This window comes from Juglans regia, chromosome 2, assembly GCF_001411555.2.
Source record: "Juglans regia cultivar Chandler chromosome 2, Walnut 2.0, whole genome shotgun sequence".
NCBI classification, from domain to species: Eukaryota; Viridiplantae; Streptophyta; class Magnoliopsida; order Fagales; family Juglandaceae; genus Juglans; species Juglans regia.
Window position 1 is genome coordinate 2,192,729 of NC_049902.1, and position 14,993 is coordinate 2,207,721.

At 35.6% G+C, this 14,993-nt stretch overlaps 3 protein-coding genes across 3 annotated transcripts; 2 read left to right on the plus strand and 1 right to left on the minus strand.

The window, feature by feature from the left end:
* Nucleotides 1-895: 895 nt before the first annotated feature.
* On the plus strand, nt 896-3,286 carry LOC109005544 (pentatricopeptide repeat-containing protein At3g48250, chloroplastic). The gene has a single exon (XM_018984538.2). It carries the CDS (start codon nt 978-980, stop codon nt 2,856-2,858), a length of 1,881 nt encoding a protein of 626 aa, XP_018840083.1. The 5' UTR covers nt 896-977; the 3' UTR covers nt 2,859-3,286.
* Nucleotides 3,287-4,067: 781 nt separating this feature from the next.
* Nucleotides 4,068-10,001, minus strand: LOC109005545 (pachytene checkpoint protein 2 homolog). The gene is made up of 14 exons (XM_018984539.2): nt 9,773-10,001; nt 9,589-9,652; nt 9,240-9,346; nt 8,918-8,985; nt 8,566-8,669; nt 8,387-8,491; nt 6,819-6,908; nt 6,615-6,690; nt 5,942-6,011; nt 5,779-5,849; nt 5,537-5,627; nt 4,813-4,940; nt 4,552-4,680; nt 4,068-4,457 (listed from the first exon to the last, which is right to left on the minus strand). Exons 1-14 carry the CDS (start codon nt 9,900-9,902, stop codon nt 4,317-4,319), a joined length of 1,374 nt encoding a protein of 457 aa, XP_018840084.1. The 5' UTR covers nt 9,903-10,001; the 3' UTR covers nt 4,068-4,316.
* Nucleotides 10,002-12,603: 2,602 nt separating this feature from the next.
* LOC109005543 lies at nt 12,604-13,416 on the plus strand. The gene is made up of 2 exons (XM_018984537.2): nt 12,604-13,152; nt 13,256-13,416. The coding sequence occupies exons 1-2, from the start codon at nt 12,755-12,757 to the stop codon at nt 13,317-13,319; spliced, it is 462 nt and encodes a 153-aa protein (XP_018840082.1). The 5' UTR covers nt 12,604-12,754; the 3' UTR covers nt 13,320-13,416.
* Nucleotides 13,417-14,993: the final 1,577 nt, after the last annotated feature.

The window sequence follows — 14,993 nt, forward strand, 5'->3', positions numbered from 1 at the left end:
ATTAATTGAATTAATTATCATTCATATACTATTTGATAAGAAAAAAAAAATTACGTGTGGTGTGAGAATGATGAGTAAAATTTTTCTTTCTAAAAAATAGTATGGTTCATTAATAAAAAATTAATTATTTTTATATAAATTTTATATTTACTCAATTTTTTTTTTTAAAAAAAAGAACGTAAAATTTACACGTTAATCATTTCTCTATCAGATTTAACGGATTAGGCTCAATATTTAACAGAATTTAGGTGGTCACACCTCGAGGGGGAGGAGGGACTAATACAGATGGAGCCTAACTGCATTAACCATCTCGGCCCAGAATATGGCCCAAACCGTCAGTACTCTTAGCATGGTTTTGCTCCAGCCTTGGTTAACCAACTGGGTTGGGTACTTTTTGACCCAGATTGATCAATCGGATCCGGACCGAATGTTCAACGCCTTCTCTCTGTGAAAACTCTTGAAACATCTGGCGGAGAGCCTCTCCCTGAGTAGCCATGTGTAACACAGCTGATAAATAAGGAAATAATAGCAAGAGAAATGGAAAGGTGATAGCTTTCTTCGAGGGAAAGACAAAAGAGAGAGAAATATGGTTTTTTTATTAACTAATTTCAGATGCCACTACAGGTTCCAGGAATTTCCATAAAAGGACCCTACTGTTGGGCCATGCAAGGCCTATTACATACGGACTCAACATTCAAACTACTAATAATATTATTAAACGACTCTGGTCTACGGCCCACTTAAACAACCCATGAACTCTTAAATAAACAACAGACCTTTAATACACTAATCTACCCAGACCCAACATAAAAGGAAAAGGCCCAGGGCCCATGACCCACGCCCTGAACCCTCCAGACTTGCCTTACTTCACTCGAACACTACATTACACTTTCTTTGTACTTCGGTTTCTCCTTACCTTGCTTGCTGCCGCCGTCTCCACCTGCTCCTCCTCCTTACTAGCCGGCGGTTGTTACACCATGAACCGAGCAAAGGCAACCCTTACATCACTCAGACTCGTCAACTCGTTCCTCTCCACTCGGTGTCCCGCAACTCGACCTCTCGCCAGCCAGGTGAATCACTTTTATGCCTCTCTTTCACATCGATCTTTTCACAATTCGTACTTCCTAAGTACCCATCAAAAGCTGTTCTTCTCGTCGAAACCAAGTTCGGTAGTGGAACTCCTTCTGTCCAACGATTGGTCCGACGAGTTAGAGCTTGACTTAAAAAAATCCTACCCTTCACTGACCCACGAAACAGTTATTTACATTTTGAAGAAACTCGATAAAGACCCAGAAAAGGCCTCCGATTTTTTCAACTGGGTCTGTGAGAAAGCTGGTTTTAGACCCAGTTCTTCGGTGTATAGCTTAATGCTTAGGATTTTGGTTAACAAAGAGTCAATGAAGCAGTTTTGGGTCACGCTGAGAAAAATGAAAGAGGAAGGGTTTTATGTTGATGAGGAAACATATTTGACACTTTTGGGGCAGTTTAAGAAGGGGAAGATGGCTAGCGATGTCACAGCGTTGAAACACTTCTACAGTCGGATGCTTGTAGAGAATGCGATGGAGAATGTTGTGAAGAAGGTGGTTGATATTGTTTTGGAGTCAGAGTGGACAGATGAGGTTGAGCATGAATTGGAGGAGCTCAAAATCGTGTTATCGGATAATTTTGTGATACGAGTATTGAAAGAACTTCGAAATTATCCCTCGAAGGCCTTGAAATTTTTTTATTGGGTTGGCCGTTGTAGTGGTTATGGACACAATGCGGTGACTTATAATGCGATTGCTAGGGTTCTTGGTAGGGATGATTCAATTGAACTGTTTTGGAGCGTTGTTGAGGAGATTAAGAGTGCGGGTTATGAGATGGATATTGACACATATATAAAAATATCAAGGCAGTTTCAGAAGTACAAGATGATGGAGGACGCGGTGAAGCTTTATGAATTTATGATGGATGGCCCATTTAAGCCATCAGTTCAGGACTGTAGCATGCTTTTGAGGACCATATCAGCCGGTGATAACCCGAATCTGGATTTAGTGTTTAGAGTTGCAAAGAAATACGAGTCAATGGGTCATACTCTCTCTAAGGCAGTCTATGATGGGATTCATAGGTCGTTGACAAGTGCAGGAAGGTTTGATGAGGCAGAGAATATTATGAAGGTTATGAGAAACGCAGGGTATCAGCCCGATAATATCACATACAGCCAAGTGGTTTTTGGACTTTGTAAGATGAGGAGGCTTGAAGAAGCTTGTAAGGTGCTGGATGAGATGGAAGAACAAGGATGCCTTCCCGATATTAAGACTTGGACTATTTTGATTCAAGGGCATTGTGCAGCTAATGAACTTGAAAAGGCACTGATGTGTTTGGCGAAGATGATAGAGAAGAACTGTGATGTTGATGCTGATCTGCTGGATGTCTTAATTAACGGTTTCCTTAGTCAGAGGAGAGTAGATGGTGCATACGAATTGCTTGTGGAGATGGTGAATAAGGATCGTTTAAGACCTTGGCAAGCTACCTATAAAAATATGATTGAAAAGCTTTTAGGCATAGGGAAACTTGAAGAAGCACTGAATTTGCTTCGTTTAATGAAGAAGCAAAATCACCCACCTTTCCCGGAACCCTTTGTCCAATATATTGCGAAGTTTGGGACTGTGGAGGATGCTGCAGACTTTTTTAAGGCATTAAGTGTAAAAGAATATCCATCCTCTTCTGCTTACCTTCATGTTTTCAAATCGTTCTTTAAAGAAGGTAGGCATTCTGAGGCCAAAGATCTTCTTTTCAAGTGCCCTCATCATATTCGTAAGCATAGTGAAATTGGCAAACTTTTTGGTTCAACAGGGAATGACAATGCTGCTTCATGACCATTGTATAATCAAATTTGTTCAATACATTGGATGATGTTATCTCGTCTTATTCCTACTCGCAGCAGAAAACCACTGCCTCAGAATTAAATGGAAGTTTTCGGGAATAAGTTTGTTACTGAAATCTCTTCTGTAGTTGTGAGGTTCTGCTCGGTGTTCAACATTGCGTATCATGTGGTGTATATGGTCGGAAAGAAATGAGGGATGCTTTGAAGATAGGGAGTGCACAATGGCAGAGCTTTAGAATTTTTTTATGCACACTCTAATGCTTTGGTTTTTGGCCATTGTACTTGATGGAAACAATGTTCATGATTTTTTGTCTTCAATCTAGAATGTATTTAGATGTTCTTTTGTATACTTTTTGTGTACATGAGTTATGCTTATTTCATTCATATCAATATAATTTACTTACGTATATAAAAAAAAAAAAAAAAAAAAAGGTTCTGATCGGTGTTCAAACTGTTACAATGGGAAGTAAAAGAGTACTGCTTGAACTCTTCTTCTCTGGGTTTGCCTAAAATAATGATAAGCATTAGCGCGCATGTTCTTTGGTTATGCTGATGTACATGGTTATCCAATATCTGATCCTTAAGCATTCAGATTTTGTGCGGTGCCATTCTTGTGCTCGCTATGCATGGTGGCTCTGCAAATGGACTAATTAGTTCATGATGCGTGTCTAGCGGTTAGTCTAAATGCTTCATTTATTGATGTCCAGAATGTCTTCATCTACTGTACATTATTGAGGCTAGAGAGAGGCATATCTTTTGAATTTACTTTGTCAAACATGCCGTGATGCTATCATTTAATCAAATCTGAGATTAGGAAAACTAGTTTTAATTGAGGTTCTGAAGATGTTTTTAGTTCAAATATTTGCATATAATCAAATCTGAGATTTTTAGTTAAAATATCTCGGCACAGATGCAAGGGTACTGCAGCAAGAGGTAAGAGTAAGTTGGATCCATTGCATTATTGCATATTCCTTTTCGTGGAGAAGTTGAAACAAATGCATTTCCCCAGATTTGGTGAGGAGAATATCAGTTAAAGGAGCTAAGTACACAATAATTATTTTTGTCCTGCATCTATACAGACCACTCCCCTCCAAGACAAGTGGAAGAAAAATCTTGACGCAGCAATCAGCATTCCTTGGAATGGCTTTTGTTTCCCGGCGACAGACAATCCAAATCACAGAACCAAATGAATGGGACACAATAAGTCTAAAATCCCCCACTTCGGATAATTGGAAGCCTCTGAATCGTTCAAGGTACTTCAGTCCATTACACATGCAAACTCTTCACATTTACGTTTGGCATTTGAGACCTTCCATCAATATTGAGTTACCATTACTTTTATCATGACCACCACAAATGGAGGCCAAAATAGAAACTAGATGTTGTGGATTTAATTATACTTTCACTTAGTATTAAATATATCTTTTACATGGAGTTAAATTTCATTGAATCATTCATGTAGCTCGGAAAGTTCCCTTCTTGCTGTATCTATCATTGTACACAAGAACTTGCCAGGGTCACAATGGTAGGGATTGGAAAGAGCGGCATGTGCCAAAAATGGAAGCTTTCTTAAAGATCTTCCGCTCAAACCCTGATAAAGAAAACAACAGGAGGATCATTCTGCTTCTTTGAAAGTTAAAGAACGATTCCAAGCTCAGTAGGCATTCAGAAATGTTTTCTCTCACCTCACAAGCTCCTGCAGCTTCAAGCAACTGTTTACATAGGCGGAATGGGGCCTGAACCTCCTGCGTCTCAGGCATGTTCAACTTTTCTTTCATGGTTGCGTAATTTGGGAGAATAAGCTGGTCACATTCCTAAAAATTTCAGTGTTTGTTAGTCATGATACTTAATTTCCAACAAATGCACACCGCCCCTTGGTTAAGGAAGACGTGATGGGCGACTGAAAAATTGTTACTTGGACAAGGTGAGAGAGGGAGTGTCTGCACCTGAAAACTCGACAAGATTGCCTTTCTCATAAGTTCCAGCAAGCAGGACCTTAAAATTTCGTAACGGGCTTGAAGTGTTGGAGGACCAACATATGCTTTGATATCAGCTCGATCAACAAATGCGATATCTGAAATCCAACAATGGGTAAATACACGCATTTTAATAGTTGGTGCTCTCTCTTACAAGTCAAATGATATTGATCAGAATGTAAAGAGAACAAAAGGGGGATGATTAATCTTTACAGCTTAAAATGTCAGATAAAATTTGTCATGAGAGAGAGAGAGAACTGAAAGAGGATAGAGGAATCCACACGGTAAACAAAAAGTTGAGAAAAAAAAATAAAAAGACAAGAAAATAAAGAAAAGAAACAAGGGTCTGGAGAATAAGCTAACTGATTGCTGGGATTCAAGCAGGTCTGTGATGAGAGGCCTGGAATTTCTAAACTCAATTTGTTCATCAGATTTGTAGAAATCTAGTTGCTAAAGCTTCATAAGATTTTACTAGATTGGAAATCTTACTGGTTTGGAGATCCTCTAAGATGTTAGCAGCCCAAAAAATAAGATCGCATCGGGGCATCATCATGGGCTGACTTTGTGAAATAGTCTACTATATTCATACCATGCAAGTCAATTTGCCAATTTGGTGCATATCTAGCTTCTAGTGACCGTGCAAGGCATTACAATTGGAAATTTACACCCAAACCGAAAGCAAATATTGACTTACCAATAGCTGCAGTTATATTGGAGGTAGTCAGGATTATCACGTTGGGCGATGATTTCAATTTATCCATCTGAGTTAGTAGAGCATTCACAACCTGAAACCTCAATCCAAGATGAAATAAAATGTTAAAAGATGAGCTCTTGTACATTCATTCCGAAAACCATATCCTATTTAGGCACATGTAGTCCACAAAATTCATGAATCAGTACAGCAAAAGAAAAGGGTGGAAGGGCAAAGTGCAATACCCTAATAGAATCCGAAGGTTCGGAACCAGATAAAGCTGCTTTTCTAGCGGCAGCAAGACTTTCAACTTCATCTGAAGCATCACCAGACGTAAATGATTATACACGAATAAGGAGGATGCTTAAAATATACATGAATTCTCTGAAATATAAATCTAAATCTCACCAATCAAAACAAATACCAGATTGTTTTCTTCCTCCACCATTTCTTGAATTTTTTGGAAAAGCTTTGCAACCTAAAAATGAGAATGCGTATTGGCGGTTCAAATCACATGCAAGATAGATACAATAGATACAAATATGCAGATACAAGTTGGCAATTTCACATAACATAGTATAAGGGAACAACACGGGACCTGAACTGTGCTAATTCCCTATGGTCTCCAAATGCATCAGGGTATATTGGTCCGTTTTAAAAAGGAGGAACAGATCTTTTTCTTGTATGTCTTGCAAAACGATAGGAGTAACATAGCTTCAACATCGAATCAACTCCAGAAATTATAGATCACCATGTTGGACAAAGAGTATCAAGAACAACTTCTCCCAAATAAATAATGAAACAAGTCAATGGACATTTTTTCCTAAAATATTAAAAATAAAAGAAACCCGAGTAGCAATGTTTGCCGATCATCTAGAAGCCAAATCCAATCCAGGAAAAGATGTATATTAATTGAGCGCCAGTCGACTCAAAGTTATGTTAAACTATATCGTGACAAACTGTTGACTCAAGTTTAGATTAAAGTTTTTCATAAAAACTATTTGGTACCTAAATACATGAGAAATAACATGCCATCAAGTACCCAGGAGAGCTATTCAGGAATTACACTGTAAATACATACCAACTTGCCGCTTTCGGAGAACCATTTACTAAACAACGAATGTGCATTAACTTCAACCAATTGGGACTGTGGGTATCTGATTCAACAAAAAAAAAAAAAAGGTAAACTAGATAATAGGATGAGTGCAGAATAGATACCTCTGGTGCACTTAATTTAATCCAATGCAATGAAACATATTCATGGGTGTTAGTTACATCAGCAAACCTGGAGCTAAATCGTATGGACAACTTTTGTGCTAATGCTTTACATAAAGATGTCTTCCCAGTTCCTGGAGGTCCATGCAATAGAATAATGCTGCAAGCATGTACAGTCATTAAGCAATAGTGTTTATTGTACTGCTTGCGGGTAATTATGCTTAAAATGATTTTTAATGCATGAACATATATTTTGCAGGAGTTTGGAATCAATTCTATTTAGAGACAGATTGAACGTCTCCACAGATGTCGGATTGATGCAATTCTTAATGCATTAGAAAGCTGATTCAAAGGGCTACAGGAACATCAAAGCCCAAAAATTAAACGAATTTTCATCTGAAATTGCTTATTGCAATGGGATTTCTAAGCTTATTTAGGGCTTTATTTGGTCCAATTGTGGGAGCCATCAGCTTTGTGAACATGATTGGAGCATTCTAGGAGATTTTTTCTTCTTCAAGTTCTTGAACAAACTTTGGTGTAACCACCTAATAGAAGCCTTGCGAAAGCAAGGGGTGAACCCAACTTTCTACTGGTACGTTATTAACAATCCTTTATGTTTATATTTAGTATAATTAATTGATTTACATAGAGTTCGGGCACATTGAAGCTTAGAATCCCTGCAAATTAATTCATTATCCATTAAATTCATAAACTACATTTGAAAAGTTAATCACGGTGTTTTTATTGCAAATCATCGTTCGAAGATCATCCTTTGTATGAATTCTAGTGGAGTTCAAAAGAGGTTTATTGGAACTATCATTAGAGGTGTTGTGTGAATCTCAAAGCTTGGTGTTTTAAGATATTATGTTCGTATAATTTAATTTCTGAGTCAGCCAAGCGATCAACACTTGCAATTTCTATTCAATAAAGCGTCACTAATTTAATTTCATTTTGTATTTTGGATTTCTATTCAACACTCTTCCTTGTGTACTAACCTCAGGCTCACCTGGTTATTACTCTACTAAACCCTTCACTTGAGAGCAATATTGAAGTCACAACACCATTGATATTCATATACATAGCACAATCCATGTTACAACTTTATCCTCCTACCAGGTAAGGATAACTTTCTGATGCATGGCATATCTATGCAGCTCTCCAACCAACTCTTAAGTGGTTTTACATGACCCTAATGGTGCCCAAACATGCTGAGACTCTCATCCAACAAAGTGCGGGAAGTATGAAACCATAACCAGAAATATAACTTGATTTTTTCTACTTTTCCCTCTAATCACAGTAAATGTTCCTGGTTTCTATTTTTCAAGATCTCCTTCAAAATTTTGAATGAAATCTCCAATATTATGTATGTAATGTATTGATTGGGTAACTTTAAAAATCCTGAAATTAACGCTATAACTAGGGAAGGCACACATAAATATAAAGGACAATACCCAAACAGTTCAAAACATAAAACGTGTCAATCTCAAAGAAATTAAAAGTTACGACAACCTATAAGTATTGCGCCCAACACGTATATCAGCAGAAATTGATAGGTTGGTGAAGACCATTTCCACTTAATACAAACAATTGAAGCTTAGCATATCTATAGTGCTGATAAGGAATCAATCACAGCCTTACCGGTTCCATGACACAAGGAAAGGATCAACACCCTTTTCAGTAAAGAGCAACGCACTTGCAGCATATCGCAACAACCTTTGCTTGAGGCCAGATTCATATATTAAGCTGCAATACCAATTATCTGAATATAGGCCAACCGGTAGTAAAATGTCACAACAAATCAAAGCCTGCAAACAAACCTTTCCCACATGCCATCAAATTCCTTTGCAGGAAGCATCCATTCATTGAAACTAGAAAGTTGTCCTTCTTCACTCAAGTCCTCACATGGTCCTTCCTCACTAAGCTGGAAAAGATCCGCTAAAACAATAATCAGAACTTCAACACCAGAGGTTAACGAAAGCAAATAGTATACCAACATTCCATGCTTTCCAACTCAAATAACTCCAACCACTCCACCATAAGATGACTAAAGAAAATAGATAAAACCACATACACTTTGTGTCAAATAAGGATGTATAAACAAGTAACAAATTCTGAAAAATAAAAAATGAAAAAGTCCTGCCTATATTTACAAGTAAAAGTACAATTCACCTGAAAGACATGTACAACGGGCTTCACTTGCCAGAACAAAAGAACTTCATGATTCTGCACCCATTCATCTGAAAAGATGAACTATTTAAGCAGCAGAACAAGTGAAAAACAGAAATGGGTTTCCTTCCGTATAATTCCATTTATGTTTTCATTTTCTTAGAATAAAATACTAAAATCAGCAAAATATGCAGTATTCAGTCGGGCTGGTTGTTTCACTTTCCGCAAACAAAACCGTGGAGCTTCTAAGACATTGGCTTTTACGTGTGCACTCCAGAATTTAGGTCGCCAATAAAACCATTGAAGAGATAGAGAGAGAACAAACCTGAATCACAGATTCGGATTCTTTGCACATTTTCTGTGAGAAATGGATCATCAAGAGGCACCGGAATTGGCCCGTCATTATAGCTCAAACTCCTATTTTCGAGCATTCTGAACATAATTTTGAATTTCAAATTTCATAATTTTCAACGTATCAATTACTGATATGCGGAGAAGTAATTTTTTTTTTAAGTTTTTGTTGAAGTACATTTAACATTTTCCTTAAACATAAGTCCAGAGAGGGAAAATCACGTTAGTTTTTAATAAGACAATTAATTAAGTCAACAAAATAATTGAAATTTCCCTATTCATTCATGTGTGTGTGTGAGTGTATATATGGTTTGATCGCGCACCTCTCAACTGAAGAACGGACATCGTCGATCCGAGCTGTACTGGAGGGCTTTAAGCACACTTCAACTGAATTCCAAAAACAGAAGGAAAAAAAAAAACCGTTTTCAAAACCTCGAGTTTGGAGAGTGGAATCAGAGAAAAAGTAAACAATGAACAATGGGGATTGAAGATGAGACCGGCAAGTACCCGAAACGAGGACTTTGTCTTCGTTGAGAATAGGAGGAGGAGGAGGAGCGGAGGCTGCGTCGCCATTTTCTAGATCTGAGATATTGGGTTCTTGAGGGTTTTGAAGGGTTATCTCCATTGGAGTGCTCATTTTGGGTGGAATTTGGCCTTGGGCTCTATATTCTGGAAAGCGTTGCCGCAGAAGATCGAGAAGAGAGTGAACAGGAAAATGGTGATTTTCGAATTTTCTTTGCAAATGGGCGGGAAACTATGTAGTGACGCCTTGACGGTGCTATTTAAACTTTTGCGGAAGGAGCCCTACTAAACGTTGTGCTGGGCTGGGCCCTACGATATTTCTTTAGAACACTCTTATTGGAATAGTTAAATTAAAGTATATTTTTTATAAATATAAGATGAATTTAACTTTTAACTATTTCATTTATATAAATCTCCATATTGGAATAGCCATTTTTTCATTATATGACAATAAAATAATATAAGATGAATTTAATTTTGACTATTCACATCAAATCTCCAAATTGGATTATCCATTTATTCATTATATAGTAATGAGTAATTAATAATTTTAAAAATTTTTTAATTTTTTTAATTATGAATTTATTTTATTTTATCATATTTTACTGTAGCTAATATTATATATTAATTTGTAATTGTATTTTAATTATATTTTTTCAATTGTTATTTAAAATGGAGAGAGAAATAATTAATATTAAAAGGAGAGAGAAAGAAATAATATAAAAAGGATTTGATGAATGAATAGTGTGTTCCAAATTTAAAAATTAGTTTGGATATTACTGTAGCTATATAGCTAATTCAATGTGAACAATTTATTGATCTAATAGCTAAATTATCATTAGATTTAACTTTTAGCTAATCCAATAAGAATGCTCTTACATCTTAAAAGTTAGAGCACTCTCATTGGAATGGCTAAATTAAAGTACATTTTTTATGAATGTAAGATGAATTTAACTTTTAGCTATTCCATTTTTATAAATCTCCACATTGGAATAGCCATTTTTTCATTATATGACAATAAAATAATATAAGATGAATTTAATTTTGACTATTCACATCAAATTTTCAAATTGAATTATCCATTTATTCATTATATAGTAATGAGTAATTAATAATTTTAAAAATTTTTTAATTTTTTTAATTATAAATTTATTTTATTTTATCATATTTTACTATTTATAATATTATATATTAATTTGTAATTGTATTCTAATTATATTTTTTTAATTGTCATTTAAAATAGAGAGATAAATAATTAATATTAAAAAGAGAGAGAAATAAATAATATAAAAAGGATTTGATGAATGAATAGTGTGTTCCAAATTTAGAAATTAGTTTGGATATTACTGTAGCTATATTCCAAATGGAATATAGCTAATTCAATGTGAGCAATTTATTGACCTAATAGCTAAATTCTCATTGGATTTAGCTTTTAGCTAATCCAATGAGAATGCTCTTAGACTAGCCATTGCCAAGTCTAAAGTTTGACTAGAATCTTAATTTTTAGTTATAATATCAATTTTTGATTAAGTGAGTCCACATTGGACTAGTCATTATAAAGTTAAAATAATAATATAATATTATATTTTTTACTTTTTTTTATTTTTTTATTTGCAAATACAATTTATATATTTCTTAGAACTTTATGCTTTGTAGAAATAATATGTCTACTCTATTAATCAGTAGAAATAATATGCATGTCATGCATGTTTTACCATTCAAAGCGAGATGGAAGTGATTAAATAATTAAATATTGCTTTCCATTGTGAATAGTAACTAGCCATATTTGGAGAGGACTTAAGATTTACTATTCATCAAGTCTTAAGCTTTAGATCATTGGCTAGTCCAATGTGGAGGCTTTTTCTCACATCTAGCTAAAGTTTGGACTTGCATTAGCATTTAGCTAGTCCATTGCCAATGCTCTTATCTCATCTTCTTAGGATGAGTTTGGATGTTGAAGTGAGTTGAGTTGAATTGAGTTGAGATGATAAAATATTATTAGAATATTATTTTTTAATATTATTATTATTTTGAGATTTGAAAAAGTTGAATTGTTTCTTATATTTTGTGTTGGGATTTGAAAAAGTTGTAATGATGAATTGAGATGAGTTTAGAGTAGTTTATGTTCCAAACGCACCCTTAATATGTCAATATCTAGTAACCTTTGAACTTTTATAATTTTTAAAAAGATTAATCTAACTTACTAAACATTTTCACAATAACTAATAGTATGCTTTCTAACATTTTTATTCTCTTTTTTCATTTCAATAAAAATTTATATCATTTTATTTCCCAAAAGATTTTATTACAATCTAATACCTTAAAAGTCGCCAACCCACAAAACATATACAATTTCATTGTCTCAGAGTGTGCAAGCTCTGTGTACTTTATTTGAAAAAAAATAGACAAATTTGAAATCTATATAAAAAACCAATTTCTTAATTTTAAACTCTATTTTTTTTCAAGTGAAGTATACGAGATTTGCAAACTTATTTCCGGACTATTACTCTTTTAAGTTATGGAAGAAAATTACAATTTCTAAAACCATAAACTATTAGTACAATTGGGAACTTGATCCAAATTAGGTAGGATTAAAGATAAGATAATTGTGTTTAACTTTTAAGTTTTGTCTGGTTTAAAACCTTCAAAGCGACTGTCCTTTTCTTTCCAGAAGAGGCCAATTTGCAATCTATTAGTAGAAAATAAAAGTGGGGACAGAAAACAAACTCATGCCTATCAAAGACTCGAGGGTCCTATCCAAATGGAAGCGTTCCATTGTTGTCAGGTTACATCCTCAGAGAAAAAGAGAGATACCTTTTTGAAACAGGAAAAGATATGGATGTCAAGACTCGAGAGGCAAAAAGCTTATCTCCCACCATAGGCTAAAGCAGTAACGTAAGGCTCTAATTCACCCAAGATAACATGGCCCGCCCCCAAACAAGTCTTTGTTAGAGAAACCGAGGGGCCATGAAGAAAAAGCCAGAGCTTAGTGATGAGCAAGAGCTTGAAATCCTCAAGGCTGTGGCTCAAGCGTGGCAGAGCCACTCCGGCAGCTCTCGGCCGATGGCGGAGTTTGATGCCCACAAGCAGAACTTCAAAGGCAAGCCATCTCGATTCAGGCAAGAATTCGAAGCAATGAGCAGCAAAAAATCATCGGATAATGGCACCGAGGTTGTAACTTGGGATTTCGGGCAATCGTTATGTGATTCCTATGAGATTGTCACCTTGTCCAAAAGATTAGAGGCAGGGCTTGTTTCGGATAACCCGTTTACTGCCTTGAATGATCTCGAAGGTCGTGTCCATAGGAGGCTCAAGGAAAAGGGTAGGAATAGCCTAAGAAACTTGTTCAAAGTGATGTCTTCGAGGTAATGATGCTGATGTTCCACGAGGAAAGGATAAAACAGTTTTGATCCATGCATTACGGTCAGTGTAGCCTCACTTCGTGTGTTTTGTGAATTCAATTTGCAGGTTGCACAGCACAACATCTGTGTTTCCCTGTTCTTTTGAAAAAAGGGAACAGTGCTTCCCCTAATGCTATTTTGTTTTCCACACCATTGCAAGAACACAGAGTAAAGAAACTATTTAAATGTTAAATACTTCTATTTCTATGGTTGTTCTTCTTGCATTAAGATGTAAGTGACAGTCTGCACGTTGTTCTTGAAGCCTCTAAAATCCAGGCAGATAGGCATTAACCTTGCCGGCCTTCCTTTGATTTAACGGTAAAACCAAATCATGTTCATATCCACAATTTGAAAAACTCTAAACATGTTTAGTCTTAAACTAAATCATGCGTATTGTAGCATTTTGAAGGCCAATGGTTGTCTTTTTTTTTTTTTTCATGCCTAACAAAGAGTATACGAGGCTACTTATCCCCACTAATCGTGAGCATGATGTAACACCATGCTCCCGTAGTTAAAAATAAAGCCACTTTTAAAAATTCTTAGAAGTTGGAGTGCTACTCTTAACCTTAATTTAAAAATATTTTCTTTCATTTTAAAAGAAGCGTCAAGTATAAAGATTTAATAAATAAAATTATTTTTTTATTAAAATATTGAAATCATAAGAATGAGTACGCGGAAGTATTTATTAAAATTTCTCAAAACTCATGTCGTAAAAATCATAACTAAAAATCTCTGTACATGATCTAGGTCACTGTTATGCCTTCCTAGACTAAGTTTCGTCCTGTAGCTCTAGCTTCATAAATATTTTGACATGGAGTGGTTTAAAAACATAAATAAACTAAAATTAGTCGAAAATTCAGTAAGAAATTCATCTTAACGTAAACATACATAACATAAGATTTTTCATAAAATATTTCATGCTGAGAATTTAAAGTCATGTTAATTCATACACATGCTATGACATGCATGACTTACCTTGGCTTATCTGACTTATCTCACTTATCATACTGGCTCATACACTTAATCTTGTGGGTAAGATTATGCATTAGCCCCACATTCCGCGTCTTCAAGAGGAGCCATTAATAGTATTCTAGCATACTATGGTGGACCACACTTAGTTCCGTGACTTGCACATCTACCCATAAGTTGCATTGGTACTGTGCATCTGAATGACCATCTGATTAATTATTCTGAACTTATATTATAATTGATCTTATGAAAGCTTACATGTTTTATACAAAGTGAGATGCATAATACATATATAACTATAATATGCGAAATGAAACATGAATTATTGGGCCGGGTCGTTACACATGTGCAGTCTCCTATCTTACATGAACAGAGCAATTGTTGGGTCACATTGCATCCTGATCTTAAAAAGATTATTGAGCAAGTAGGATTCCAAAATCTTTGATATACACTACGCGACCAAGTGCTTATCAAAGGTTTGCTTGTCACGTAAACAAGTTTGGTGACACTTAAAGAGGGGCATGGCATGTTATTTAGTGTTAGCTAGTAACACCCATGTATAAGGGATGCTTTTCCTGCCAACCAACCACGCAACATACTTACAAGCCTATTTCACTTCGAAATTTCATGACTCAAGAGCCTAACTATGCTTCTTCTAAGCAACAGTTAGGGTCTTCTAAGCAAACTCAAGAGCCTAACTATGCTTCTTCTAAGCTTGCGAAGTCCTCTGTACTTGTGCTTAATCTTAATGCGGCTCCCTCGTCCGAGCTGGTTTCTTCTAGGTCGTCAAGCTTTTCTAGGAACTTCGGAGTTAGATTCTTGGAATGATTGATGTG

What these genes read in the sequence shown, in the direction of transcription:
- LOC109005544 (XM_018984538.2), top strand. Translation starts at nt 978, where the DNA reads ATGAACCGAGCAAAGGCAACCCTTACATCACTCAGACTCGTCAACTCG.
- LOC109005545 (XM_018984539.2), bottom strand. Translation starts at nt 9,902, where the DNA reads ATGAGCACTCCAATGGAGATAACCCTTCAAAACCCTCAAGAACCCAAT. An exon ending in CCGTTGTACATGTCTTTCAG is followed by an intron (nt 8,670 to 8,917) that starts GTGAATTGTACT and finishes GATCTTTTCCAG; the next exon opens with CTTAGTGAGGAAGGACCATG. An exon ending in CAATATAACTGCAGCTATTG is followed by an intron (nt 4,941 to 5,536) that starts GTAAGTCAATAT and finishes GTTGGATTTCAG; the next exon opens with ATATCGCATTTGTTGATCGA.
- LOC109005543 (XM_018984537.2), top strand. Translation starts at nt 12,755, where the DNA reads ATGAAGAAAAAGCCAGAGCTTAGTGATGAGCAAGAGCTTGAAATCCTC. An exon ending in TTCAAAGTGATGTCTTCGAG is followed by an intron (nt 13,153 to 13,255) that starts GTAATGATGCTG and finishes TTCAATTTGCAG; the next exon opens with GTTGCACAGCACAACATCTG.